This window comes from Anomaloglossus baeobatrachus, chromosome 9 (genome assembly GCF_048569485.1).
Source record: "Anomaloglossus baeobatrachus isolate aAnoBae1 chromosome 9, aAnoBae1.hap1, whole genome shotgun sequence".
Classification (NCBI taxonomy): domain Eukaryota; kingdom Metazoa; phylum Chordata; class Amphibia; order Anura; family Aromobatidae; genus Anomaloglossus; species Anomaloglossus baeobatrachus.
The window spans coordinates 82725398-82752640 of record NC_134361.1 but is presented as its reverse complement, the minus strand read 5'-3'; the positions used below and the strand labels follow the sequence as shown (position 1 = coordinate 82752640).

Here is a 27243-nt window from a genome sequence, read left to right as displayed (position 1 = left end):
TTAGCCTCATGTGAAAAATGATATAACATCTTCAAAAATATCTTGTAACCATTACTACAGTATATAGAGATAAACTTCTATAAAACAAATTCTACAATAAGGAATCTTCGTGTTTTTCTAGAAACTCTTTATGAGGAAGTTTATCAGAAAGGCCAGCTGCCAGTGCCGGTGGGGAGGCACATACACATATCTGGACCTTCCTTATAACGTACTTCTTCAGCTCATGACTATCTACATTTGCTTACACATGACATATTTGTACTTTGTCAGCGAGACTGACCATCAAATCAGCAAATCATTGATTTCACAGGATGGATTGAGCCGAAAAACAGACGCCAAGTGTTTTATAACTGCAGCAAATTGTGAAATTGTGACTATTACATCCAATCTGCTAAAGGCTCAGTGTGGGTTTTAGAAAGTAAGTTTCTTACCCTACTGGAGTCTGTAGACAGATTATTCTCATCCCACCAAGATGGCAGAACTTGTCCTCTCCTTCCTGATGGTGCTGATGACCTGCAGCACTATATCATTCTCTTATCCATCTGGGGCCCCATTATCTGCATGTGAGACAATGAAGCCCGGTCATGACGGCGTCTATCCACAGCCAAAACCTGCACCTTACATAATGAAAATCAACTCTAGTTCCTACCTATATGGCAGACCCATCAAAGGTAAGAAAGCGAAAAAATTATCATAGAATTCGTAAGAAATGTAATGTGTGAGGCCAACCAGGATATAAAATGTATGGGACATATAACGTACCGTAGTCTGTGATATAACTTCATTACACTGCCCTAGAGCCCATACTCAAGATCCGAAGATGCTGCTTTCTATACGCAGTGTCATTCCTCCTGCGGAGATGCCAGTGTTCTCCGCAGGAGATCGCAGTTGCCCATGCCCACGATCAGGAATCTGGGCATGCAGACGTCCGCTTGTTCTCCCCTCTTACAACACTTGCATCTCTGCAGCATAAATTGACATGCTGCGGCTCGAAAAGCTGCGCCTCATGTCAGTTTACACTGCGGGAAAAAGAAGCAAAGTGACCAGAAGATTTCTATAAATCACATCCACTGTGCTTGTATACATAGTGTACATATAGTGTACAACTCAGCGTGCATGCAAAACGTTGTAAACACTATTTGTGGGAAGGTACCCTTTTAGGTTCAGCATAATGTTGTATCCTCACCTATGCCTTGTAGACTGTGAGCCCTCGCGGGCAGGATCCTCTCTCCTCCTGTACCTGTCTGTGCCTTGTGTACTTGTCCCTATTATGTACACCCCTTTCACATGTAAAGCGCCATGGAATTGATGGCGCTATAGTAATAAATAATAATAATAATAAAAAATAATAATAATGTATCATCGTAGTCTTGTGGATACAGAAATAATATGTTTATATAGGCTACAATTGGCTAAGAAACACAGATTTAGGCCTCTTTCACACGTACGTGCCTCCGGTACGTGTTTGGCAGTTTTCTCACGTCCTGGAGACACGTACACACGTACACCTAGGTTTTTCTATGGTTTTGGACACACGTAAGTATTTGCGCACGGAACGTGTGTTTCTCACGCCGATATGTCTGTTTTCTCTCTGGCATCACGGGTGTCACACGGAACGCAAACATGTCATACGTAATGCAAACGGACCACACAGATGTGTTCCGTGTGACACGCACCGGAGAGAAGAGGACATGTGTCTGTGAGAAAAAAACCCCAAAACATTACTCACCTTCTCCAGCCCTCCTGTCTCTGCCGCTGCTGTCACTTGCTGCCGATCGCCGCTCATTATGCTAATTGAATATTCACTTCACTGCGGCCGGAAGCAGCAGCAGCGGGGAGACGGCAGGACCGGAGACTGAAGATCAGCACCACGGACAGTGAAGCCAGGGACAGGTGAGTAGAAAGTTCCCATTCCCTCCTCACCACATCCCTATTTTCACTTCAAACCCACTTCAACAACCTAACACAAATGTCCGCAACCTCACAAACCTCATACCCATCCACCCTACCCCCGCTCCCCCAGTCCCACTAACAGGAGCCCTATGGAACGCTCGCTCTGTCTGCAACAAACTATCCTACATTCATGATCTGTTCATCACTAATAAACTCTCCTTCCTCGCCATCACAGAAACCTGGCTCACCCCCTCTGACACTGCCTCTCCTGCTGCACTTTCTTATGGCGGTCTCCAACTCTCTCACACTCCCCGCCCCACTAACAAGCATGGTGGAGGAGTTGGTTTGCTCCTGTCCGACCAATGCTCCTTTACACCAATTCCACTACCACCCTCTGTCACGCTCCCATCTCTGCACTCTGTACGCATCTACGCCCCCTCCAACCTTCAGCTGGCTGTCATTTACCGCCCTCCAGGGCCAGCCACTGCCTTTTTTGACCATTTCACCACCTGGCTACTACACTTCCTTTCCACCGACATCCCCACCATCATCATGGGTGATTTCAACATCCCCATTGACACTTCCCACTCATCTGTCTCCAAACTTCTAACACTCGCTTCCTCCTTCGGCCTCACCCAATGGTCTTCTGCAGCTACTCACAAAGATGGCCACACGCTGGACCTCATCTTCACTCGCCGCTGTTCCCTATCTAACCTCTCTAACTTGCCCCTCCCCCTGTCTGACCACAACCTACTCACATTCTCTTCCCTCTCTTCTCCAAGTATGCAACCCCCCCTCCACAAATTTTCACACCCTCGCAGAAATATGAAACACATTAATTTACACGCCCTTTCTCAGTCCCTTCTCCCCCTCACAGACATTGCATTTCTACATGATGCAGATGCCGCTGCAACTTTATACAACACTACAATCTCTGCAGCTCTCGAATCAGCTGCCCCCCTCACACACACCAAAACCCGCACAATCAACAGGCAACCCTGGCACACAAGGCAGACTAAAGAACTAAGACGGGCCTCCAGAATTGCTGAGCGCAGATGGAAGAGGTCTCATTCCACTGAGCACTTCATTGCATATAAAGAGTCCCTCACCACTTTCAAGTCCACACTCACTGCTGCAAAACAAACCTACTTCTCATCCCTCATATCTTCTTTCTCTCACAACCCTAAACAGCTATTCAACACTTTCAATTCTCTCCTCCGTCCTCCGGCACCACCTCCCTCTCCTCTCCTCTCAGCTGAAGACTTTGCCTCTTTCTTCAAGCGGAAGATTGACAACATCAGAGCAAGCTTTGGCCCACAATCCCCACAGCCCCTCATCATAGCTACTCATCCCTCTTCCTCCAAATCCAGCTTCTCCACCATGACAGAAAACAATCTCTCCACTCTATTCTCAAGATCACATCTAACCACCTGTGCACTGGACCCGCTCCCATCGCACCTCATCCCCAACATCACCGCAGTCCTCATCCCAGCCCTAACCCATCTCTTCAACCTATCACTAGCAAGTGGTGTATTCCCTTCATGCTTTAAACATGCCTCTATTACACCCATCTTCAAAAAGCGCTCCCTTGACCCATCCTCTGTGTCAAACTATCGCCCCATATCCCTTCTCCCCTACGCCTCAAAACTATTGGAACAGCATGTCCATCTTGAATTGTCCTCATACCTCTCCTCCTGCTCCCTCTTTGACCGGCTTCAATCTGGCTTCCGACCACATCATTCTACCGAAACTGCCCTAACCAAAGTCACCAATGATCTACTAACCGCCAAAGCCAAGCGACACTACTCTATCCTCCTCCTCCTGGACCTGTCCTCTGCCTTCGACACAGTAGACCATTCCCTCCTACTACAGATTCTCTCATCTCTGGGCATCACAGACTTGGCCCTATCTTGGATCTCCTCATACCTAACCGACCGAACTTTCAGCGTCTCCCATTCTCACACCACTTCCTCATCTCGCCCCCTATCTGTCGGTGTCCCCCAAGGCTCAGTTCTTGGACCCCTGCTGTTCTCCATCTACACCTTCGGCCTGGGACAGCTCATAGAGTCCCACGGCTTCCAGTATCATCTCTATGCCGATGACACACAGATCTACCTCTCTGGACCTGACATTACCTCTCTACTAACCAAAATCCCACAATGTCTCTCTGCTATTTCATCCTTCTTCTCTGCACGATTCCTAAAACTTAACATGGACAAAACAGAGTTTATTGTCTTTCCTCCTCCTCACTCACCTCCTCCAACAAGCCTTTCCATCAAACTCGATGGTTGCTCACTCACCCCAGTCTCACAAGCTCGTTGCCTTGGAGTGACCCTCGACTCTGCTCTATCCTTCAAGCCACACATCCAAGCCCTCTTCAACTCATGCCGATTACAACTCAAAAATATCTCCCGGATCCGTGCTTTCCTTAACCAAGAATCTGCAAAAACATTAGTGCATGCCCTCATCATCTCCCGCCTCGACTACTGCAACCTCCTGCTCTTTGGCCTACCTTCCAACACTCTTGCACCCCTCCAATCTATCCTAAACTCTGCAGCCCGCTTAATCCACCTCTCCCCTCGCTACTCCCCAGCCTCGCCACTCTGCCAATCCCTTCACTGGCTTCCCATCGCCCAACGACTCCAGTTCAAAACATTAACCATGACATACAAAGCCATGCACAACCTGTCTCCTCCCTACATCTGTGACCTAGTCTCCCGGTACCTACCTGCACGCAACCTTAGATCCTCACAAGATCTCCTTCTCTGCTCCTCTCTTATCTCCTCTTCCCACAATCGTGTACAAGATTTCTCCCACGCATCCCCCATACTCTGGAACGCTCTACCTCAGCACATCTCCACTACCATGGAAAGCTTCAAGAGGAACCTCAAGACCCACCTCTTCCAACAAGCCTACAACCTACAATAGCCCTCAGTCCAGTAGACCACTGCACAACCAGCTCTGTCCTCACCTATTGTACCATCACCCATTCCTTGTAGACTGTGAGCCCTCGCGGGCAGGGTCCTCTCTCCTCCTATACCAGTCTGTCTTGTACTGTTAATGATTGTTGTACGTATACCCTCTTTCACTTGTAAAGCGCCATGGAATAAATGGCGCTATAATAATTAATAATAATAATAATTCTCTGTGTGTTATCACGGATAACACACGGAGAACACACGTAGCCAATAAACACGGCTCACGAAAGGCAAAAAGCACCTCTGACGCGTCCGTGAAAAATGTGCGTGGTTTTTCACGAACGTGTGAAAGAGGCCTTACAGAAAGAACTATAAAGATGAGTATTATAGGATGTTGATTTGTTTAAATATCCATCTTTTCAGAGGGTAGTGGTGACCATACTGCATAAGGTGCTGAGGGGGACATTATAGTGTATAGGGGGCTGTGGTGACCATAGTGTATAGGATTCTGTGGTAACCATACTGTAAAGGGGCTGTGGGGAACATTATACTTTATAGGATGCTGTGGGGGACATTGTACTGTATAGAGGGTTGTGGTGACCATACTGTGTAGGGTTCTATGGTGAACATACTGTATAGGGGGCTGTGGGGGACATTATATTGTATAGGGTGCTATGGTGACCATATTGTATAAGGTTCTGTGGTAACCATACTGACATACTGTATAGAGAGTTGTGGGGGCATTATACTGTATGGGGGTCTGTGGAGACCATACTGTATAGGGTGCTGGGGGGGCATTATAATGTATAGAGGGTTGTGGTGACCATTCCGTATGTTGTATGTTCTGTATAAATCAATGGTTCCAAGAATGGTGCTGTTTCTGCAGCATTTGCACTGATTTTTATAAATCCCATTAAGATGTACAGAAACTAGCAGACATTTTTGGAACAAATGTGTAAGGCTTAGTTCATGTTTATACAGTGCTCTATACCAAGTATTGCATCTGGGTTTCCACCTACATGCACTAAAAAGGAGAGTCACTATGTACTCTTGTCTGAAATCCATTCTGGCGATGTCTTTCTTTTGTGACCCCTTTTTGTCTAATTTAAAAAAGATGGACACCACCTGAATGTAAGCACAAAGTGACTCTGTCTGCCTCATGATAGTGAATGGCTCCATTAGGGGTTCCTTCTGAAACAGAAACCCCAGCACAGTACTCATCATAGAGCTCAATGTGAATGAGGACCTAACCTAAACATGTCTTGTAGTTCAGGTATTATAAAAAAAAAAATGTAATTTACCGCCACCTTCTACACCTATATCTAAAAGCCCAAATTTACACTCCTGGTTTCCTATAATCTTAATTTCCACTAGTCATAGGTTGTCCACTTATCACATTACTTGTCAGTCTAGCATTAAAAACCCTTGCTAAGAGTTGTGTCGGACCCCACAACTTTTCAGGCGATTCTCATCAATAAGGAGAGAATCCAAGCTACGTGCTTTGCGGATGATATATTGCTTTTCCTCTCTGACCCTCAAAACAGGTTCCCAAATTTTTTAAATATTACAGACCTATGGGGACTACTCAGGTTTAAAAGAAGGGAATTTTGTTTACTTACCGTAAATTCCTTTTCTTCTAGCTCCAATTGGGAGACCCAGACAATTGGGTGTATAGCTACTGCCTCCGGAGGCCGCACAAAGTACTACACTTAAAAGTGTAAGGCCCCTCCCCTTCTGGCTATACACCCCCCGTGGGAGCACGGGTCCTTCAGTTTTAGTGCAAAAGCAAGAAGGAGGAAAGCCAATAACTGTTTCAAAAACAAATTCAATCCGATAAACAATATCGGAGAACGTAAGTTATTAACATGAACAACATGTGCACCCGAAAAACAAATACCCTCAGAAAAACAGGGCGGGTGCTGGGTCTCCCAATTGGAGCTAGAAGAAAAGGAATTTACGGTAAGTAAACAAAATTCCCTTCTTCTTTTTCGCTCCTAATTGGGAGACCCAGACAATTGGGACGTCCAAAAGCAGTCCCTGGGTGGGTAAAATAATACCTCGCGATCGGGCTGTCAGGCAGCCCTTTCTTACAGGTGGGCCACCGCCGCCTGCAGGACTTGTCTACCTAGGCTGGCATCCGCCGAAGCGTAGGTATGCACCTGATAATGCTTGGTGAAAGTGTGCAGACTCGACCAGGTAGCCGCCTGGCACACCTGCTGAGCCGTAGCCTGATGCCGTAATGCCCAGGACGCACCCACGGCCCTGGTAGAATGGGCCTTCAGTCCAGAAGGAGTCGGAAGCCCAGCAGAACGGTAGGCGTGAAGAATTGGTTCCTTGATCCACCGCGCAAGGGTGGATTTGGAAGCTTGCGACCCTTTATGCTGACCAGCGACCAGGATAAAGAGTGCATCCGAACGGCGCAGAGACGCCGTGCGGGAAATGTAGATCCTGAGTGCTCTCACCAGGTCCAACAGATGTAAACCCTTTTCAAATTGGTGAACTGGATGCGGACACAAAGATGGTAAAGTGATATCCTGATTGAGATGAAAGGAAGATACCACCTTGGGAAGAAACTCTGGAATTGGACGCAGTACTACCTTGTCTTGGTGAAACACCAGGAAGGGAGATTTGCAAGATAACGCCGCCAGCTCTGACACTCTCCGAAGAGACGTGACCGCCACCAGAAAAGCCACTTTCTGTGAAAGCCGAGAAAAGGAAATCTCCTTCATAGGCTCGAAAGGTGGCTTCTGGAGAGCAATCAGAACCTTGTTCAGATCCCAGGGTTCCAATGGCCGCTTGTAAGGGGGAATGATATGACAAACCCCTTGCAGGAACGTGCGTAACTTAGGAAGTCGCGCCAGGCGCTTCTGAAAGAATACGGATAGCGCAGAGACTTGTCCTTTAAGGGAGCTAAGCGACAAACCTTTTTCCAACCCAGACTGCAGGAAGGAAAGAAAAATAGGCAATGCAAATGGCCAGGGAGAAACTCCCTGAGCAGAGCACCAAGATAAGAATATCTTCCACGTTCTGTGGTAGATCCTGGCGGAGGATGGTTTCCTAGCCTGCCTCATGGTGGCAACAACATCATGAGATAAACCTGAGGTCCCTAGGATCCAGGACTCAATGGCCACACAGTCAGGTTCAGGGCCGCAGAATTCAGATGGAAAAACGGCCCTTGAGACAGCAAGTCTGGACGGCCTGGTAGCGCCCACGGTTGTCCTACCGTGAGATGCCACAGATCCGGGTACCACGACCTCCTTGGCCAGTCTGGAGCGACGAGAATGGCGCAACGGCAGTCGGACCTGAGTTTGCGGATCACTCTGGGCAACAATGCCAGAGGTGGGAACACATAAGGTAGTCGGAACTGCGACCAATCCTGAACTAAGGCGTCTGCCGCCAGAGCTCGGTGATCGTGAGACCGTGCCATGAAAACCGGGACCTTGTTGTTGTGCCGTGACGCCATCAGGTCGACGTCCGGCATCCCCCAGCGGCGACAGATCTCCCGAAACACGTCCGGGTGAAGGGACCATTCCCCTGCGTCCATGCCCTGGCGACTGAGAAAGTCTGCTTCCCAGTTTTCCACGCCTGGGATGTGAACTGCGGATATGGTGGATGCTGTGTTTTCCACCCACGTCAGAATCCGCCGGACTTCTTGAAAGGCTTGTCGACTGCGTGTTCCCCCTTGGTGGTTGATGTACGCCACCGCTGTGGAATTGTCCGACTGAATCCGGATCTGCTTGCCCTCCAGCCACTGTTGGAAGGCTCGCAGAGCAAGATAGACTGCTCTGATTTCCAGAACATTGATCTGAAGGGTGGACTCTCTCTGAGTCCACGTACCCTGAGCCCTGTGGTGAAGAAACACTGCTCCCCACCCTGATAGGCTCGCATCTGTCGTGACCACCGCCCAGGATGGGGGTAGGAACGACTTTCCTTTTGACAATGAGGTGGGAAGAAGCCACCATCGGAGAGAGTCCTTGGTTGCCTGAGAGAGGGAGACATCCCTGTCGAGGGACGTCGACTTCCCGTCCCATTGGCGGAGAATGTCCCATTGTAGAGGGCGCAGATGAAACTGCGCGAAAGGGACTGCTTCCATTGCTGCCACCATCTTCCCTAGGAAATGCATGAGGCGCCTCAAGAAGTGGGACTGGTTCTGCAGGAGAGATTGCACCCCTGTCTGCAGAGAGCACTGCTTGTCCAGTGGAAGCTTCACTATCGCTGAGAGAGTATGAAACTCCATGCCAAGATATGTTAGTGATTGGGTCGGGGTTAGATTTGACTTTGAAAAGTTGATAATCCACCCGAAACTCTGGAGAGTCTTCAGTGCCACTTTCAGACTGTGTTGGCATGCCTCTTGAGAGGGTGCCTTTATAAGTAGATCGTCCAAATACGGGATCACGGAGTGACCCTGCGAGTGCAGGACAGCTACTACTGCTGCCATGACCTTGGTGAAGACCCGAGGGGCTGTTGCCAGCCCGAAGGTAACGCTACGAACTGCAGGTGTTCGCTTTCTATAACGAAGCGTAGAAAACGCTGATGCTCTGGCGCAATCGGCACGTGAAGATAAGCATCCTTGATGTCTATTGATGCTAAGAAATCTCCTTGAGACATTGAGGCTATGACGGAGCGGAGAGATTCCATCCGGAACCTCCTGGTTTTTACGTGTTTGTTGAGCAACTTTAGATCCAGGACGGGCCGAAAGGACCCGTCCTTCTTTGGCACCACAAACAGATTGGAGTAAAAACCGTGACCTTGTTCCTGAAGAAGAACGGAAGTCACCACTCCTTCCGCCTTTAGAGCGGCCACCGCCTGCAGCAGAGCATCGGCTCGGTCGGGCGGTGGGGAAGTTCTGAAGAAACGAGTTGGAGGACGAGAGCTGAACTCTATCCTGTACCCGTGAGACAGAATGTCCCTCACCCAACGGTCTTTGACCTGTGACAGCCAAATGCCGCCAAAGCGGGAGAGCCTGCCACCGACCGAGGATGCGGAGAGAGGAGGCTGAAAGTCATGAGGAAGCCGTCTTGGTAACGGTTCTTCCTGCTGTCTTTTTTGGACGTGACTGCGTCCGCCAAGAATCTGAGCCTCTCTGATCCTTTTGAGTCCTCTTGGACGAGGAGAATTGGGACCTGCCTGAGCCTCGAAAGGACCGAAAACCAGACTGACCCCTCCTTTGTTGGGGCTTGTTTTGTCTGTGTTGAGGTAAGGATGAGTCCTTACCCTTGGAGTGTTTAATGATTTCATCCAAACGCTCCCCAAACAATCGGTCACGAGAAAAGGGCAAACTGGTTAAGCACTTCTTGGAAGCAGAATCTGCTTTCCATTCTCTCAACCACAGGGCTCTGCGCAAAACCACGGAGTTGGCTGACGCCACCGCCGTACGGCTCGTAGAGTCCAGGACAGCATTAATCGCGTAAGACGCGAATGCAGACATTTGAGAGGTCAATGGTGCCACCTGCGGGGCAGACGTACGTGTGACCGAGTCGACTTGTATAAGCCCAGCTGAAATAGCTTGGAGTGCCCATACGGCTGCGAAAGCTGGCGCCAACGACGCTCCAATAGCTTCATAGATGGATTTCAGCCAGAGCTCCATCTGCCTGTCAGTGGCATCTTTAAGTGCCGCTCCATCTTCTACTGCAACTAAGGATCTAGCTGCAAGCCTGGAGATTGGAGGGTCCACCTTGGGACACTGGGTCCAACCCTTGACCACGTCAGGGGGAAAAGGATAGCGTGTATCTTTAAGCCGTTTAGAAAACCGCTTCTCAGGATAAGCGTGGTGTTTCTGGATTGCATCTCTAAAGTCAGCGTGGTCCAGAAAAGTGCTTAATTTACGCTTGGGATATCTGAAATGGAATTTCTCCTGCTGTGAAGCTGCCTCCTCCTCAGTAGGAGCTGGCGGAGAAATATCTAACATCCTATTGATGGACGCTATAAGATCATTCACTATGGCGTCACCATCCGGTGTATCCAGATTGAGAGCGGACCCAGGATCAGAATCTTGATCAGTTACATCCGCCTCATCACCCATAGATTCGTCCCGCTGGGATCCTGACCAGTGAGACGAAGTTGAGGGCCCCTCATAACGAGCCCGCTTAGGTTGTCTGGGACTGTCGTCCGAGTCAGAATCGTCACCCTGGGGTGCATGTGACACCCCCGGAGCTTGGAAGTGTTCCAGCTGAGGGGGACCAGGGAGCAATGATGCCACAGTGTCCATGGTCTGAGTTACTGGTCTAGACTGCAATGTTTCAAGAATCTGTGACATGGTCATAGACAATCTGTCAGCAAAAGCTGCAAACTCCGTTCCTGTCACCTGGACAGCATTCACAGGTGGTACACCCTGGGTCACGTCCAGCAGAGGCCCCGGCTGTGCAAGTTGCACAGGGGCCGAGCACTGCACACAATGGGGGTCAGTGGAACCTGCCGGTAGAGCAGCCCCACATGCGGTACAGGCAGCATATAATGTCTGTGCCTTGGCACCCTTGCGTTTTGCGGACGACATGCTGTTGCCTCCTTGTAATCTAGGAGGGTATATAGCCGAGAATCACCAGCGACCGTACAGTACAAAGTATTTGCAAACACAAAATACTCAGTATACAAACGGCACAAGTGGGGGTGAGCCCTTGAGGGCTGCTTACCGCCCGCTGAACAGCAGGTATGAGGCCATAGAATCCCGTGTCTGGGTCTCCCCGTCTCCCCTCTGCAGCTCAGCGTGCAGGCAGGAATGGCTGCCGGCGTTCTGTGAAGAGGGGCGGACCGTGGGCGTGCCACAAACAAAGAGCGGGAAACTGCGTCCTACTGTGCCTGGTGTGAGGGCTGGAGTATGTAAAAACGACTCCAGCCCTCAGCGCTGATGCTCTGTACAGCGTCCCGCCCTCCTCCTGACTGGCAGGTGCGGAGGCGGGAACGAACAAACTAGGCCGCAAAAGCCGGGGACTGTAGTAATAAGCGCGGCCGTGATATATGCACGGCCAGCGCGGAAGTCCCCGGCGCACCACAAGTCCCAGCCGCGTTGCAGTCCCAGCGGCCGGCGCGACCGTTCTCCCTGAGTCTACCCACTCAGCTAAGCTGAAGTGAGGAAATGGCACAAGCGCAGCAGCGCTGTTGTCCCCGGCGCACTAACACACCCAGCAATGCTGCGGTGTGCGCGCGTATGCACGGGGACACAGAGTACCTTGACGGAGCAGGGCCATGTCCCTGACGATACTCAGCTCCAAATCCAGCGGCTTCTCCAGGGGCTGCGGATGGAGCACGGTCTCTGTGCCTGGAGACCGGTAAAATCCCACTTCGCCCAGAGCCCTAATGGGGATGGGGAAGGAATCAGCATGTGGGCTCCAGCCTCCGTACCCGCAATGGGTACCTCAACCTTAACAAGCACCACCGACAGAAAGTGGGGTGAGAAGGGAGCATGCTGGGGACCCTTGTATGGGTCCTCTTTTCTTCCATCCGACATAGTCAGCAGCTGCTGCTGACTAAACAGTGGAGCTATGCGTGCGTGTCTGACCTCCTTCGCACAAAGCAAAAAACTGAAGGACCCGTGCTCCCACGGAGGGGTGTATAGCCAGAAGGGGAGGGGCCTTACACTTTTAAGTGTAGTACTTTGTGCGGCCTCCGGAGGCAGTAGCTATACACCCAATTGTCTGGGTCTCCCAATTAGGAGCGAAAAAGAAATGAATTATAGCTAAATGTGAACTGTTAACTCTAGGGAAATGGGATAACCTGTAAAGGATCAGTGTGTCCAAAATGCAGGACCCCCGCCACAGAATTCTTGTATGGTATCTGAACTTGTTCCATCTTACATTATCACAAGCCTATTGTTAATAGATCAAGGGTCTCATTTAGGCCTCTTTCACACGTACGTGCCTCCAGTACGTGTTTGTCAGTTTTCTCACGTACCGGAGACACGTACACACGTAGACCTAGGTATTCCTATGGTTTTGGACACACATAAGTATTTGCACATGGAACGTGTGTCCGTTCTGTACTTACGCATGTCCGTGTGTTTCTCACGCCGACATGTTCATTTTCTCTCCGGCATCAAGGGTGTCACACGTAATGTAAACGGACCACACGGATGTGTTCCGAGTAACACGCACCGGAGAGAAGACATGTGTTTCTAAGAAAAAAAAAAACATTACTCACCTTCTCCTGCCCTCCTGTCTCTGCCGCTGCTGTCACTTGCTGCCGACTGCTGCTCATTATGCTCATTGAATATTCACTTCACTGCGGCCGGAAGCAGCAGCAGCAGGGAGTCGGCAAGACCGGAGACAGAAGATCAGCACCACGGACAGCGATGCCAGGGACAGGTGAGCAGAAAGTTCCCGTTGTCCGTGTGTTATCACGGATAACACACGGAGAACACACGTGTGCCATACACACGGCACATCGAGGGCAATACGCACCTTTGACACGTCCGTGAAAAAAGTGCGTGATTTTCACGGACGTGTAAAAGAGGCCTTAGGTTGAGTCAGTACTAAAAGAACCTTCATGATATTTAGTGTTGCTGATCATTTCTTAACAAAGCCTGCCTGTGATGAGGACCTCAATTCTGGCATAAATGTCACAGGGAGTGAGGGAATAAAAGGAGACCAGGGCTCCTAGACTGCACTCAGGCTAGGAGACCCTAGTTGCCCCTACTCCCAGAGGTACATCTAATGGTGATGTCTGTTCCACCTTCCTTACCCTGCTGCTAAAACCCCCTCTCACCCACCCTAGGGGAGGACTGGGACAGGAGTGGTTGAACTCACAGATTTGGACAAGCTGGGAAATCAAAACTCGATCATACAGCTAGCATACACGGAGATATATGACAATACATGATCAGCAGGAAATAAAGAGCAGGGAGGAAATAACCAGTTAAGAGGATTTGCACAGCAAACCAAATAGCACACAGTAAATTGCCAGCAACAGGAACACAACAGCACACAGACCGTATTTTTGAAAGCTATAGTCGGCATGGGAAGACAGATTCCTCCATCTTAAAAAGGCGAGGAGTAACTGTTGCTCCTCCTGGACCAGTTCTCTAAGTCATTTGTGTTATTCCTGAGGAAGACATTCTCCCTAGTAGGCCGAGATAAGGTTGTATGGTCTGCAAGTGCATCATCCTCTATAGTGGAGATCTTGGCCTCTATTCCTCTATTTACTTGCTCGGCTGTCTCATTTAGTTGCTCTTACATGGCATGTATTACTGTGGCAATGGACTCTTTTAGTGTGAGCGATATTTCAGATAGTAATTTGTTGGCTATTGAGGTCAGTTGTTTGTAGTGTAGAGCTGGTACCTGTAAGTCCATGGAGCTGATAGTTTCCGAGTCCATATTACTCTCCTGGGGGTTTTCTCCATTGGGTATCTGAGTGATGTGAAAGGCTGGATGCGGCAGTGCCATATTTTTCCTGTGCTAGGCAGTTACAGTCTTAGGCCGGAGTCACACTTGCGAGTGCCTTGCGTGTAACTCGCGCGAGTCTCTCATTGAATCACCCGGCACGGCCGCACACTCTCCGGACAGGAACATCTCAGCTGTATAGAGATACATGCAACCGACCCGCTCCTATCAGGAGAGTGTGCGGCCGTTCCGGGTGATTCAATGAGAGACTCGCGTGAGTTACATGCGTGGCACTCGCAAGTGTGACTCCGGCCTTAAGGGTGCTTTACACGTTGCGACATCGCTAGCGATCTCGTTAGCGATGTGACACGCCAGATCGCAGATAACATTTGCCGAGATCGCACATAAGTCAATTTTTTTAAAAGCGCCGGTCACATGTGCGATCTCGGCAAATCGTATGTGCAATCTGGCGTGTTACATCACTAACGAGATCAGTAACGATGTTGCTGCATGTAAAGCACCCTTTAGACTTACTAGATTTTGACCCGCTCTGCAGTAAATAATGTTCCATATGTGTGGAATCAGAGTCCGGACCGTCTAATCTTCGGTCCGGGTGTCCAAGGGGCTTACCGTATGCTTACCGTATTATGTAGCAATAAATGGATCAGAACAGTGGGGGTTGCGGGAGCCCAGGGAAAAACGGCTTTTCACGATTTTAGCTTCAACCGCAAGTTATCACATATAACTTAATGCAACCTAAAGGGAGGGAAAGTATTTTACAGGAATGAATAGAAAGAGCCTCAATATAAGGAAAATGATCATATTTATAAATAAAAAAAAATTGTCTAAGTATATATACAATTGACACTGATGCAACAGAGAATTAGGGCTAATATTAAAAAAAAAACAACTTTTATTCTGATGTGGTGCAATTTATTTTCTTAATGGACATCAGTGATATGATCGGCGTTTATAGGGCTATAGCTTTAACAATACGATGGGACTTGTGTGTGACCTCATTGCCATTTTCACATTATTTACCAAGATGCATCATTTATTGAAAGATTTGCTATTAGTAGATCTAGTATGGAAGGGCAGTTGCAATTTTTGTAATAGATAACCTTCTCTGTTTGCAGTTCAAATATTGGGCCCCGCGTATAGAGGAATCTTACTGCAAGCCCGGACACACGCAGGGACTATGCTGTATGGGACATGGCTGGACCCTCCGAGTAACACCAAGATATTGGCGGTAATATAATAGTTGTGAAGGGTTAACCTTTCTAATATTCGGCCATTTCACCTTAGGCCAGAGCCACACTTGCGAGTTCCTCGCGTGTAACTCGCGCGAGTCTCTCATTGAATCACCCGGCATGGACTCACACTCTCCGGACAGGAGCGTCTCAGCTGCCTAGACATACATGCAACCAACCCGCCCCTGTCAGGAGAGTGCGAGTCCGTGCCGGATGATTCAATGAGAGACTCGCGCGAGTTACACGCAAGGCACTCGCAAGTGTGACTCTGGCCTTAGGTGCAAAGTAACTGGGCCAAACCAATGACAGAATGATGAAGACTATGCCAGTGAGAGCGTCGTTCTAGCCTTTAACTCTTTCATGGTAACAGTCATGAAGCCATAGGCAGACTGCACAGTACAAGTATAACCGCAGCTCATCAGTATCACATCATTGGGGGATGGGGGGGGGGGTCATATTTTTGGAAGCAAAGTGGCATTTCTATATGAAAAGAAAAAGTTTGAGGTCCATGTTGTGGATTTCTTACAAAAAAACCACAGTTTTCCCATAACCCCAAATATGTGATATCACAGCGCTGATACTGTATATCTGCTGCACTGCTCCTCATGTTAGTTATATACAAGTCTATAATAGCTGCTATATATGAACTGAAAGTTAACATTTATTGTTACATTTTTGTTTCATTGCAGTGTCCTGACAATCCGCTTGGTTCTATTACCCACTCAAACACCAACCTAAAGGACAAGCACACTACATATATCTGGATGCCACCAAATGCATCTTGTCCATATAATTTGTTCTTCATGTAAGTAAAGAGCACTGGAGGCATCTATTCCCCAAAAATGTGTCTTTATTAAAGGGAATCTGTCGCCAAGTTTTTGCTTTCCCATCTGAGAGCAGCAAAATGTAGAGAAAGAGATCCTGATTCCAGTGGTGTCACTTACTGAGCTGCTTGCTGGTATTTCTAAAAAATCCCTGTTTTATCTGCTGCAGATGTTGCAGTTCTCTGAATGCTGAACTCTGTATAACCCCGCCCACACCACTGATTAGCAGCTTTCTGCCTATGCACAGTGTACACATAAAGTTGCCACGCCCACAAATGCTCAGCGGTTATCACCTGTGAAGAGATGTTTGCTCCATCTGTGACCTCTATCGACTCAGTGGATCATAAATATTGGTGATCTGTGTTCGATGTTCACATCAGATACTCGATCAATGAAAGTGTAAGCCCTTAGCTGCGGTCATTTCTTACTTCATTACTATCATACCATAATGTATAAATAATGATTATATATAAATTTATGACTACCTCTTTTTTCCTTAGAGCCACAGTGGCTGAGGCGTTTGACGTCTATTGGCTCGGAGTCCGGTCTGCCCTTATCACTAAAGGTACGTGTGATGGAACAACATGGAGTCAAGATACTGTTACCAGACACAATTTATCACAGAACATGGGCTAGATGAAAAATTGTACTACTAGAATAAACATATGCTGGAGGTGTGAGAGTTGGGTCCCCACAGATTTCGAGAACTGGGCTCCCCCATATGAGGTTATACAAGGTCAACCACTGCTCCATTCACTTCTATGGGATTGATGGGATGGGCTTTCTCCATCAGTCTCATCCAATGGAAGAGGAAGAGCCGCTGCTCATTATTAACGCTGTGTCTTATAGCAAGTGGTCCTAACAGACATATGGAAGAGGGTCGTGTGATAAGACAATCCCTTGTTGGCATAGATCTAGGTCTACGGAACCAGGGACTTTATTGGAGTTCTGCTTCAGTTTAGTTGGGTTTGCTGGCATAGAATTTTTATCACAATCCTAAAATATTTCCTATTTGTCTTAATTTTCTCATCTTACAGATCCAGCAGCAACATGCAGTGACAATATAAATACTGGTCTAACAAGCTTTTCCTCAGGCACAAGCGCCCCAGCCTGGCGACCGGCCCTTTACTCCATCCTATGCCTTCAGCTTGCATTGTTCCTGGCATAACGGGACATTTTGCGGTGGACAATTAACGTCATCACACGAGGAAATAAAACTACTAATGGGATCATGAAATAAATAAAAAAGTGATGAAATAAGTAGTTCTGGCATTTTTAATTTTAGAAGGTAAATATATATATATATATATATATATACATACACACACATAATATATATATTATATGTACCTGTGTAATATGTATGTGTAATCTAATATATAAAGGTGTGTGGTGTGTGTGTGTGTGTGTGTGTGTGTGTGTGTGTGTGTGTGTGTGTGTGTGTGTGTGTGTGTGTGTGTCCGGGATTGGCATCCGCACCGTCGCAGCTACAGCCACAAAATTTTGCACACTCACACTTCTGGACCCCGAGAGCGTCATAGGCTATGTTTTGAGGGGAAATTTTAACCGCGCTCTTTACAGTTATTCACCAAAAAACCTGCCTCCATTAAAGCGAATGGAGCTCGGAGCCACAGTGCAGCCAGAACTTCAGAAGAATGCGCAGCCACGCCCTTATATGGAATGTTGGCGTGTCACAATGGAGCCAGGGAAGGACACAGACAGGGAAAGAGGCAGACACAGACAGGGTAAGAAACAGACCTAGACAGGGTAAGAGACAGACACAAAGAGACAGACACAGAGACAGACACAAAGAGACAGACACAAAGAGACAGGCTGACAGGGAAATAGACAGACAGGGAAAGAGAGAGACGGGTTAAGAGACAGACAAAGAGACAGAGAGACACAGGGAAAGAGACAGACAGGGAAAGAGAGACAGGGAAAGAGACAGACAGGGAAAGAGACAGACAGGGAAAGTGACTGAGATAGATAGACAGACAGGGAAAGAGATTGAGACAGATGGAGAAAGAGACAGTCAGAGACAGATAGGGAAAGAGACAGACAGACAAAGAGATTGAAAGACAGAGATATATACAGAGGGGGAGACAGACATTATAATTACATTTCTATCTATTTGTTTTGTGGTTTTTGTGTGTAGAATACATTTTTGTTAATACATTCTATTTTGTTAACAGCAGTTATTAACCCGGGCGAAGCCGTGTAGTACAGCTAGTCTAATATATAAAGCTGAGTGTGTGTGTGTGTGTGTCTGGGATTGGCATCTGCACTGTCGCAGCTACAGCCACAAAATTTTGCACACTCACATGTCTGGACCCAGAGAGCGTCATAGTTTTTTTTTTTTTTTCTTTAGGGAAATTTTAACCCTGCGCTTTACAGTTATTCGCCAAAAAACCTGCCTCCATTAAAGCAAATGGAGCTGGGAGCCACAGTTCAGCCAGAACTTCAGAAGAATGCGCAGCCACGCCCTTATATGGAATGTTGGCGTGTCACAATGCAGCCAGGGAAAGAGACGCAGACAGGGAAAGAGGCAGACACAGACAGGGTAAGAAACAGACATAGACAAGGTAAGAGACAGACACAAAGAGACAGACACAGACAAATAGACAGACACAGGGAAACAGACAGACAGACAGGGAAAGAAAGGGAAAGAGACAGACAGGGTAAGAGACAGACAAAGACAGGCACAGTGAAAGAGACAGAGGGAAAGAGACAGACAGGGAAAGAGAGGTAAAGAGACAGACAGGGAAAGAGGAAAAGAGACAGACAGGGAAAAAGATTGAGACAGACGGAGAAAGAGACAGAGACAGTCAGGGAAAGAACAGACAAAGAGATAGAGAGAGAAACAGACAGATATATACAGAGGGGGAGACAGACAGAGAATGGGAGAGAAACAGAGAGACAGTTACTATCCCGGGCGTTAATACATTCTATTTATACATTCTATCCCGGGAATGTTAATAGAGTCTATTTTGTTAACAACAGTTATTAACCCGGGCGAAGCCGAGTAGTACAGCTAGTATATATATATATATATATATATATATATATATATACATATACACATACACACACACAGCTCTGGCAAGAATTAAGAGACCACTAAAAAATGTTCAGTTTTTCTGATTTTCTGATTGTATGATCTGCCTCCAGGTAAGTGGGTGTGACCAGCTGAGCAAGACTACATGGCTGTCCCCTCCTGTAACAGACAATCACATGCGCCCATTCTCTGTGTCGGGTCTGTGATTGCCTGACATCACAGTACTGTAAAAATAAATCCTTTAAAAAAAAAAAATGATGTAGCGCTCCGCGGTATTTTTGATTCTCAGCGCAGATAAAGACGGCTACGGGCTGCCAACATTCCATCTGCCTTGGCTGGCAATCAAAATACAGGGAAGCCCATTATATTTTTTTATTTTAAAAAAAATGTGCGTGCTCCTGCCGTATTTTGATCACCAGTCAGGTAAAGCCAGGCAGTTGAGGGGTGGGATTCTTGGCATTGTTTATTAGCGCCATTTCCAGGCGCGTTACCCGACTCGTCCAGCGGCTCTGGTGCAGAGCGACTTGCTGGGTAATAAAGGGGTTAATACCAGCTTTGTATTCTCAGATGATACTAAGCCTGAAATTCATTGTGTCACGCCAAATTAGGCATGGCCACTATGAATTTCTAGGAAACAGTAAAAAAAAAACCCAACACATAGAAAAACTTTTTTATTAGAAATAAATCAAAAAAAAAATTTTAGAGCGACTCCTTCTTTATTATTAAAAGATCCTTAGCCCGACGCACAAGGTCCCCATCAGGGGTGATGTGTGTGTGGCGCACAAGGTCCCCATCAGGGGCGATTGTGTGTGTGTAGCACAAGGTTCCCATCAGGAGTGATGTGTGTGTGTGGCGCACAAGGTCCCCATCAGGGGTGATGTGTGTGTGTGTGTGGCGCATAAGGTCCCCATGAGGGGTGATTGTGTGTGTGTGGCGCACAAGGTCCCCATCAGGGGTGATTGTGTGTGTGTGTGGCGCACAAGGTCCCCATCAGGGGTGATTGTGTGTGTGTGTGGCGCACAAGGTCCCCATCAGGGGTGATTGTGTGTGTGTGTGGCGCACAAGGTCCCCATCAGGGGTGATGTGTGTGTGTGTGTGTGTGGCACAAGGTCCCCATCAGGGGTGATGTGTGTGTGTGTGTGGCACAAGGTCCCCATCAGGGGTGATGTGTGTGTGTGTGTGTGTGTGTGTGGCACAAGGTCCCCGTCAGGAGTGATGTGTGTGTGTGTGTGTGTATGGCGCACAAGGTCCCCATCAGGAGTGATGTGTGTGCGTGTGTGGGGCGCACAAGGTCCCCATCAGGAGTGATGTGTGTGTGTGTGTGTGTGGCACAAGGTCCCCATCAGGGGTGATTGTGTGTGTGTGTGTGTGTGTGTGTGTCGCACAAGGTCCCCATCAGGGGTGATGTGTGTGTGTGTGTGTGTGTGTGGCACAAGGTCCCCATCAGGAGTGATGTGTGTGTGTTTATGTGTGTGTATGGCGCACAAGGTCCCCATCAGGGGTGATGTGTGTGTGTGTGTGTGGCACAAGGTCCCCATCAGGGGTGATGTGTGTGTGTGGCACAAGGTCCCCATCAGGGGTGATGTGTGTGTGTGTGGCACAAGGTCCCCATCAGGGGTGATGTGTGTGTGTGTGTGTGTGTGTTTGGCGCACAAGGTCCCCATCAGGGGTGATTGTGTGTGTGTGTGTATGGCGCACAAGGTCCCCATCAGGGGTGATGTGTGTGTGTGGCACAAGGTCCCCATCAGGGGTGATTGTGTGTGTGTGGCACAAGGTCCCCATCAGGAGTGATGTGTGTGAGTCTGTGGGGCGCACAAGGTCCTCATCAGGAGTGATGTGTGTGTGTGTGTTTGGCACAAGGTCCCCATCAGGGGTGATTGTGTGTGTGTGTGTGTGTGTGTGTGTGTCGCACAAGGTCCCCATCAGGGGTGATGTGTGTGTGTGTGTGTGTGGCACAAGGTCCCCATCAGGAGTGATGTGTGTGTGTTTATGTGTGTGTATGGCGCACAAGGTCCCCATCAGGGGTGATGTGTGTGTGTGTGTGTGTGGCACAAGGTCCCCATCAGGGGTGATGTGTGTGTGTGGCACAAGGTCCCCATCAGGAGTGATGTGTGTGTGGCGCACAAGGTCCCCATCAGGGGTGATGTGTGTGTGTGTGTGTGTGTGTGTTTGGCGCACAAGGTCCCCATCAGGGGTGATTGTGTGTGTGTGTGTGTGTGTGTGTATGGCGCACAAGGTCCCCATCAGGGGTGATGTGTGTGTGTTTGGCGCACAAGGTCCCCATCAGGGGTGATTGTGTGTGTTTATGTGTGTGTGTTTATGTGTGTGTGTGTGTGTGTGAAATAAGGTCCCCATCAGGGGTGATGCGTGTGTGTGTGTGTGTGGCACAAGGTCCCCATCAGGGGTGATGTGTGGGTGTCACAAGGTGACCTTGTGCCACACACACACACACATCACCCCTGATGGGGACCTTGTGCCACACACACATCACCCCTGATGAGGACCTTGTGCCACACACACACACACACACACACACATCACCCCTGATGGGGACCTTGTGCGCCACACACACACACACACACACACCACCCCTGATGGGGACCTTGTGACACACACACACACACACACACATCACCCCTGTTTATGTGTGTGTGTGTATGGCGCACAAGGTCCCCATCAGGGGTGATGTGTGTGTGTGGCACAAGGTCCCCATCAGGGGTGATGTGTGTGTGTGGCACAAGGTCCCCATCAGGAGTGATGTGTGTGTGTGGCACAAGGTCCCCATCAGGAGTGATTGTGTGTGTGTGTGTGTGTTTGGCGCACAAGGTCCCCATCAGGGGTGATGTGTGTGTGTGTTTGGCGCACAAGGTCCCCATCAGGGGTGATGTGTGTGTGTGTGGCGCGCACAAGGTCCCCATCAGGGGTGATTGTGTGTGTTTATGTGTGTGTGTGTGTGTGTGTGTGTGTGTGTGTGTGTGTGTGTGTGTGTGTGGCACAAGGTCCCCATCAGGGGTGATGCGTGTGTGTGTGTGTCACAAGGTCCCCATTAGGGGTGATGCGTGCGTGTGCGTGCGTGGCACAAGGTCCCCATCAGGGGTGATGTGTGTGTGTGTGTCACAAGGTCCCCATCAGGGGTGATGTGTGTGTGTGTGTGTTTGGCGCACAAGGTCCCCATCAGGGGTGATTGTGTGTGTGTGTGTGTGGCACAAGGTCCCCATCAGGGGTGATGTGTGGGTGTCACAAGGTGACCTTGTGCCACACACACACACACACACACACACATCACCCCTGATGGGGACCTTGTGCCACACACACATCACCCCTGATGAGGACCTTGTGCCACACACACACACACACACACACACACACACACACACATCACCCCTGATGGGGACCTTGTGCGCCACACACACACACACACACCACCCCTGATGGGGACCTTGTGACACACACACACACACACACACACACACACACATCACCCCTGTTTATGTGTGTGTGTGTATGGCGCACAAGGTCCCCATCAGGGGTGATGTGTGTGTGTGGCACAAGGTCCCCATCAGGGGTGATGTGTGTGTGTGGCACAAGGTCCCCATCAGGAGTGATGTGTGTGTGTGGCACAAGGTCCCCATCAGGAGTGATTGTGTGTGTGTGTGTGTGTGTGTTTGGCGCACAAGGTCCCCATCAGGGGTGATGTGTGTGTGTGTTTGGCGCACAAGGTCCCCATCAGGAGTGATGTGTGTGTGTGTGGCGCGCACAAGGTCCCCATCAGGGGTGATTGTGTGTGTTTATGTGTGTGTGTGTGTGTGTGTGTGTGTGTGTGTGTGGCACAAGGTCCCCATCAGGGGTGATGCGTGTGTGTGTGTGTCACAAGGTCCCCATTAGGGGTGATGCGTGCGTGTGAGTGCGTGGCACAAGGTCCCCATCAGGGGTGATGTGTGTGTGTGTGTCACAAGGTCCCCATCAGGGGTGATGTGTGTGTGTGTGTGTTTGGCGCACAAGGTCCCCATCAGGGGTGATTGTGTGTGTGTGTGTGTGTGTGAAATAAGGTCCCCATCAGGGGTGATGCGTGTGTGTGTGTGTGTCACAAGGTCCCCATCAGGGGTGATGCGTGTGTGTGTGGCACAGGGTCCCCATCAGGGGTGATGCGTGTGTGTGTGTGTGTGGCACAAGGTCCCCATCAGGGGTGATGTGTGGGTGTCACAAGGTGACCTTGTGCCACACACACACACACACACACACACACACACACATCACCCCTGATGGGGACCTTGTGCCACACACACACACACACACACATCACCCCTGATGGGGACCTTGTGCCACACACACACACACACACATCACCCCTGATGGGGACCTTGTGCCACACACACACACATCACCCCTGATGGGGACCTTGTGCCACACACACACACAATCACCCCTGATGGGGACCTTGTGCGCCACACACACACACACCACCCCTGATGGGGACCTTGTGACACACACACACATCACCCCTGTTTATGTGTGTGTGTATGGCGCACAAGGTCCCCATCAGGGGTGATGTGTGTGTGTGGCACAAGGTCCCCATCAGGGGTGATGTGTGTGTGGCGCACAAGGTGTGTGTTTATGTGTGTGTGTGTGTGTGTGTGTGTGTGTGGCACAAGGTCCCCATCAGGGGGGATGTGTGTGTGTGTGTCACAAGGTCCCCATCAGGGGTGATGCGTGCGTGTGCGTGACCTTGTGCCACACACACACACACACATCACTCCTGATGGGGACCTTGTGCGCCACACACACACACACACACACACACACATCACCCTGATGGGGACCTTGTGCCACACACACACACACACACACACACACAATCACCCCTGATGGGGACCTTGTGCGCCACACACACACACCACCCCTGATGGGGACCTTGTGACACACACACACACACACACACACACATCACCCCTGATGGGGACCTTGTGACACACACACATCACCCCTGATGGGGACCTTGTGACACACACACACACATCACCCCTGATGGGGACCTTGTGACACACACACACACACAATCACCCCTGATGGGGACCTTGTGACACACACACACACACACAATCACCCCTGATGGGGACCTTGTGACACACACACACACAATCACCCCTGATGGGGACCTTGTGCGCCACACACACACACACACCACCCCTGATGGGGACCTTGTGACACACACACACACACACACACACATCACCCCTGATTGGGACCTTGTGACACACACAGCAGCGGCTGGCAGAGCTGGGTGAGCTGCGGCAGCGGGCAGAGCTGGGGGAGCTGCGGCAGCGGGCAGAGCTGGGGGAGCTGCGGCAGCGGGCAGAGCTGGGGGAGCTGCGGCAGCGGGCAGAGCTGGGGGGGGGGAACTGCGGCAGCGGGCAGAGCTGGGGGGGAACTGCGGCAGCGGGCAGAGCTGGGGGGGGGGAACTGCGGCAGCAGGCAGAGCTGGGGGCTTGGGAGAACGGAGGGAGGGGGGTGTCATTGGAGACGGTAACGGTGGGGGGGAGGGGCAGCGGCAGTAGCAGAGGCAGAGCAGGGGCTGGGGAGAACGGAGGGATGGGATGTCATCGGAGACGGTAACGGGGAGAGGGGAGGGGAGGCGGCCCGTACTCACACATCCCGGCGGGTGACAGGGGTAAAGTGGAGCAAACAGCACACGCTGTGAGCTCCACAATAATGGCGCTGATCTCCTCCCTCTGCTGTGATCTGGACAGCCCAGGAGGCGCGTCCAGGTCACAGCAGACACCCACTGTAACGTACTGCATGGGGTCGGATGCCGACTACTGTTTTCTATGCACAGGGGCTGCCATAAAGGAGTAACTGTCGTTACACACACGGCAAATCCAGCATGGCAGCCCCCAGTGCCTCCAGTAAAATAACAATTAAATAAAAACTAAATAAGCTGCGATTTTCATTTTGTATTAGAAATACTTGATTTCATAATCACTATTTTTAATACAAAAGTAAAAAACCGCGATAGCTTCCCTTTAAGTGAAAACATCCAAAGAACATTTTTTCCAATATAATGGTGGCTGATAATGCATCTCTCCAAATAAGCCAGGATTTGGGTAAGTTGCTTTCTGCAACATTGGAGGTCTCAGCTGTAAGAAGCCCCCTGGGTCAGGTTATAAGAAGCAATTATCAGGAAAATTGAGTGTCTGGGTATACTACCATCTGCTCGGAGGGGGTTGGTGATCAATCAAATGGATAAACCTGCGTCAAATAGTATCAGTGTTTTTCAGCAGCAATTCTACTTTATTCTCACAAAAGACACACCGCAAATCAGACATTGGTATAACTTTTTTCGTGAACAACCATTATTTTCTGTGAAAAGTAAACTTTGTTTAATTTTTTTTTTAAAAAGATGGGTATTCTCATCACCAAGATCCTATCCCATTATGTAGTAGGTGTAATAATTATATTAGCAAATTCCTCCAATTAGAAATGTAGTATAGTTTTCCTGATACAGCCATGTCTCTTACCTCATGTGCAGGGAATTGCAGGTGGTAGGTATCCATGGTTACAACCACGAGCAAATAACTGTCACTATATGAGTGGATGTAACCATGGACACCTAAGCTGCAATGCCCAGCACATGAGGTAAGGGACATGGCTAATTGGAGGGGTTTGCGAATATTCTTATTATTACACCTACTACATATTGGGATAGGATCTTGGAGATGAGAATAATCCTTTAATCACTTGCACTAAACATTACAGTATATGGTAAAAACTAATATCCTATCAAGCACAGTATTTGCTTCAAGAGATCACCAAGATGGCAGAATTTGGGACCCTCAGTAAAGCCTCGACCCACAGAGCATCACATTGAGGGCAGATGTCATTGTAAGAGATGGACATGAGGTATTTAAGATGGTATCACAGCAGAAATTGGAATTAGATTCAGTTTTTGCTTTTAGTGGTAGATGCCGGCTGTATAACACAACTGGCACCTGTCCTATATGGAGTGGGGTCTGCTCCATACATAGCAGGTGCCGGCTATATAATACATCTGACACCTGGCCTTGTATGGAGGAGGCTTTGCTGCATATACGGTAAATGCCGGCTGTATAACTTGCACGGGCTCTGCTCCATATACGGCATGTGCTGGCTGTATAACACAACTGGCACCTGTCCTCTATAGAGTGGGCTATACTCCTTAGGCCCATTTCACACATCTGGCATTTCGCTGGATTGCCGTATCCGGCACACTCCAGTACAGTGTTAATACTGTACAATGGCATTGTGGCAAGCAGCGGTCACATGACAGCATGGTTGCCGCGATGCCATTGTACAGTATTACATGGTACTGGAGTGTGCCGGATCCGGCGAAATGCCGGATGTGTGAAACGAGCCTTACAGGGCAGGTGCCGGCTGTATAAAACAGCTGACAATTGACCTCTATAGAGTGGGCTCTGCTCTATACACAGCAGGTGCTGGCTGTATAACACAACTGGCACCTTCCCTCTATAGAGTGGGCACTGCTCCTTACAGGGCAGGTGCCAGCTGTATTAAACAACTGACACCTATAGAGTGGGCTCTGCTCTATACACGGCAGATGTTGACTATATAACACAACTGGCACCTGCCCATTATGGAGTGGGCCCTGCTCCATGTAAGTTAGATGCCGGCTGTATAACACAACTGGCACCTGCTCTGTATTGAGTGGGTTCTGCTCCATATACCTGGATCCAACATAGAACATACTAGTACATCCTACATGTTGGGAAAGGTTTCACACCATCATAAGTGCACATTTTTGGACCCATAATATAGCTGCAGATTCTGGCCTAACTGCACATCTGTTGAACTAATAGCATCATAAGTACAGCGCTATCATCTCCGGAATGCTTTATAAGGGGACAGAAGGTTTCCATTTCTTTTGCTGTTACTTGCAGTTTCCCCGCTCATCTCCGTTTTCCAATTACACTACAAACTCATCAGTGATACAGCGACGTG

The 27243-nt window shown here is 49.1% G+C and overlaps 1 protein-coding gene across 1 annotated transcript; it reads left to right on the top strand.

The window, feature by feature from the left end:
* Positions 1-264: 264 nt before the first annotated feature.
* LOC142250499 (putative defense protein 3) lies at positions 265-17445 on the top strand. Its single transcript, XM_075322683.1, has 5 exons — positions 265-671; positions 15259-15371; positions 16062-16177; positions 16697-16761; positions 17234-17445. The coding sequence occupies exons 1-5, from the start codon at positions 473-475 to the stop codon at positions 17362-17364; spliced, it is 624 nt and encodes a 207-aa protein (XP_075178798.1). The 5' UTR covers positions 265-472; the 3' UTR covers positions 17365-17445.
* Positions 17446-27243: the final 9798 nt, after the last annotated feature.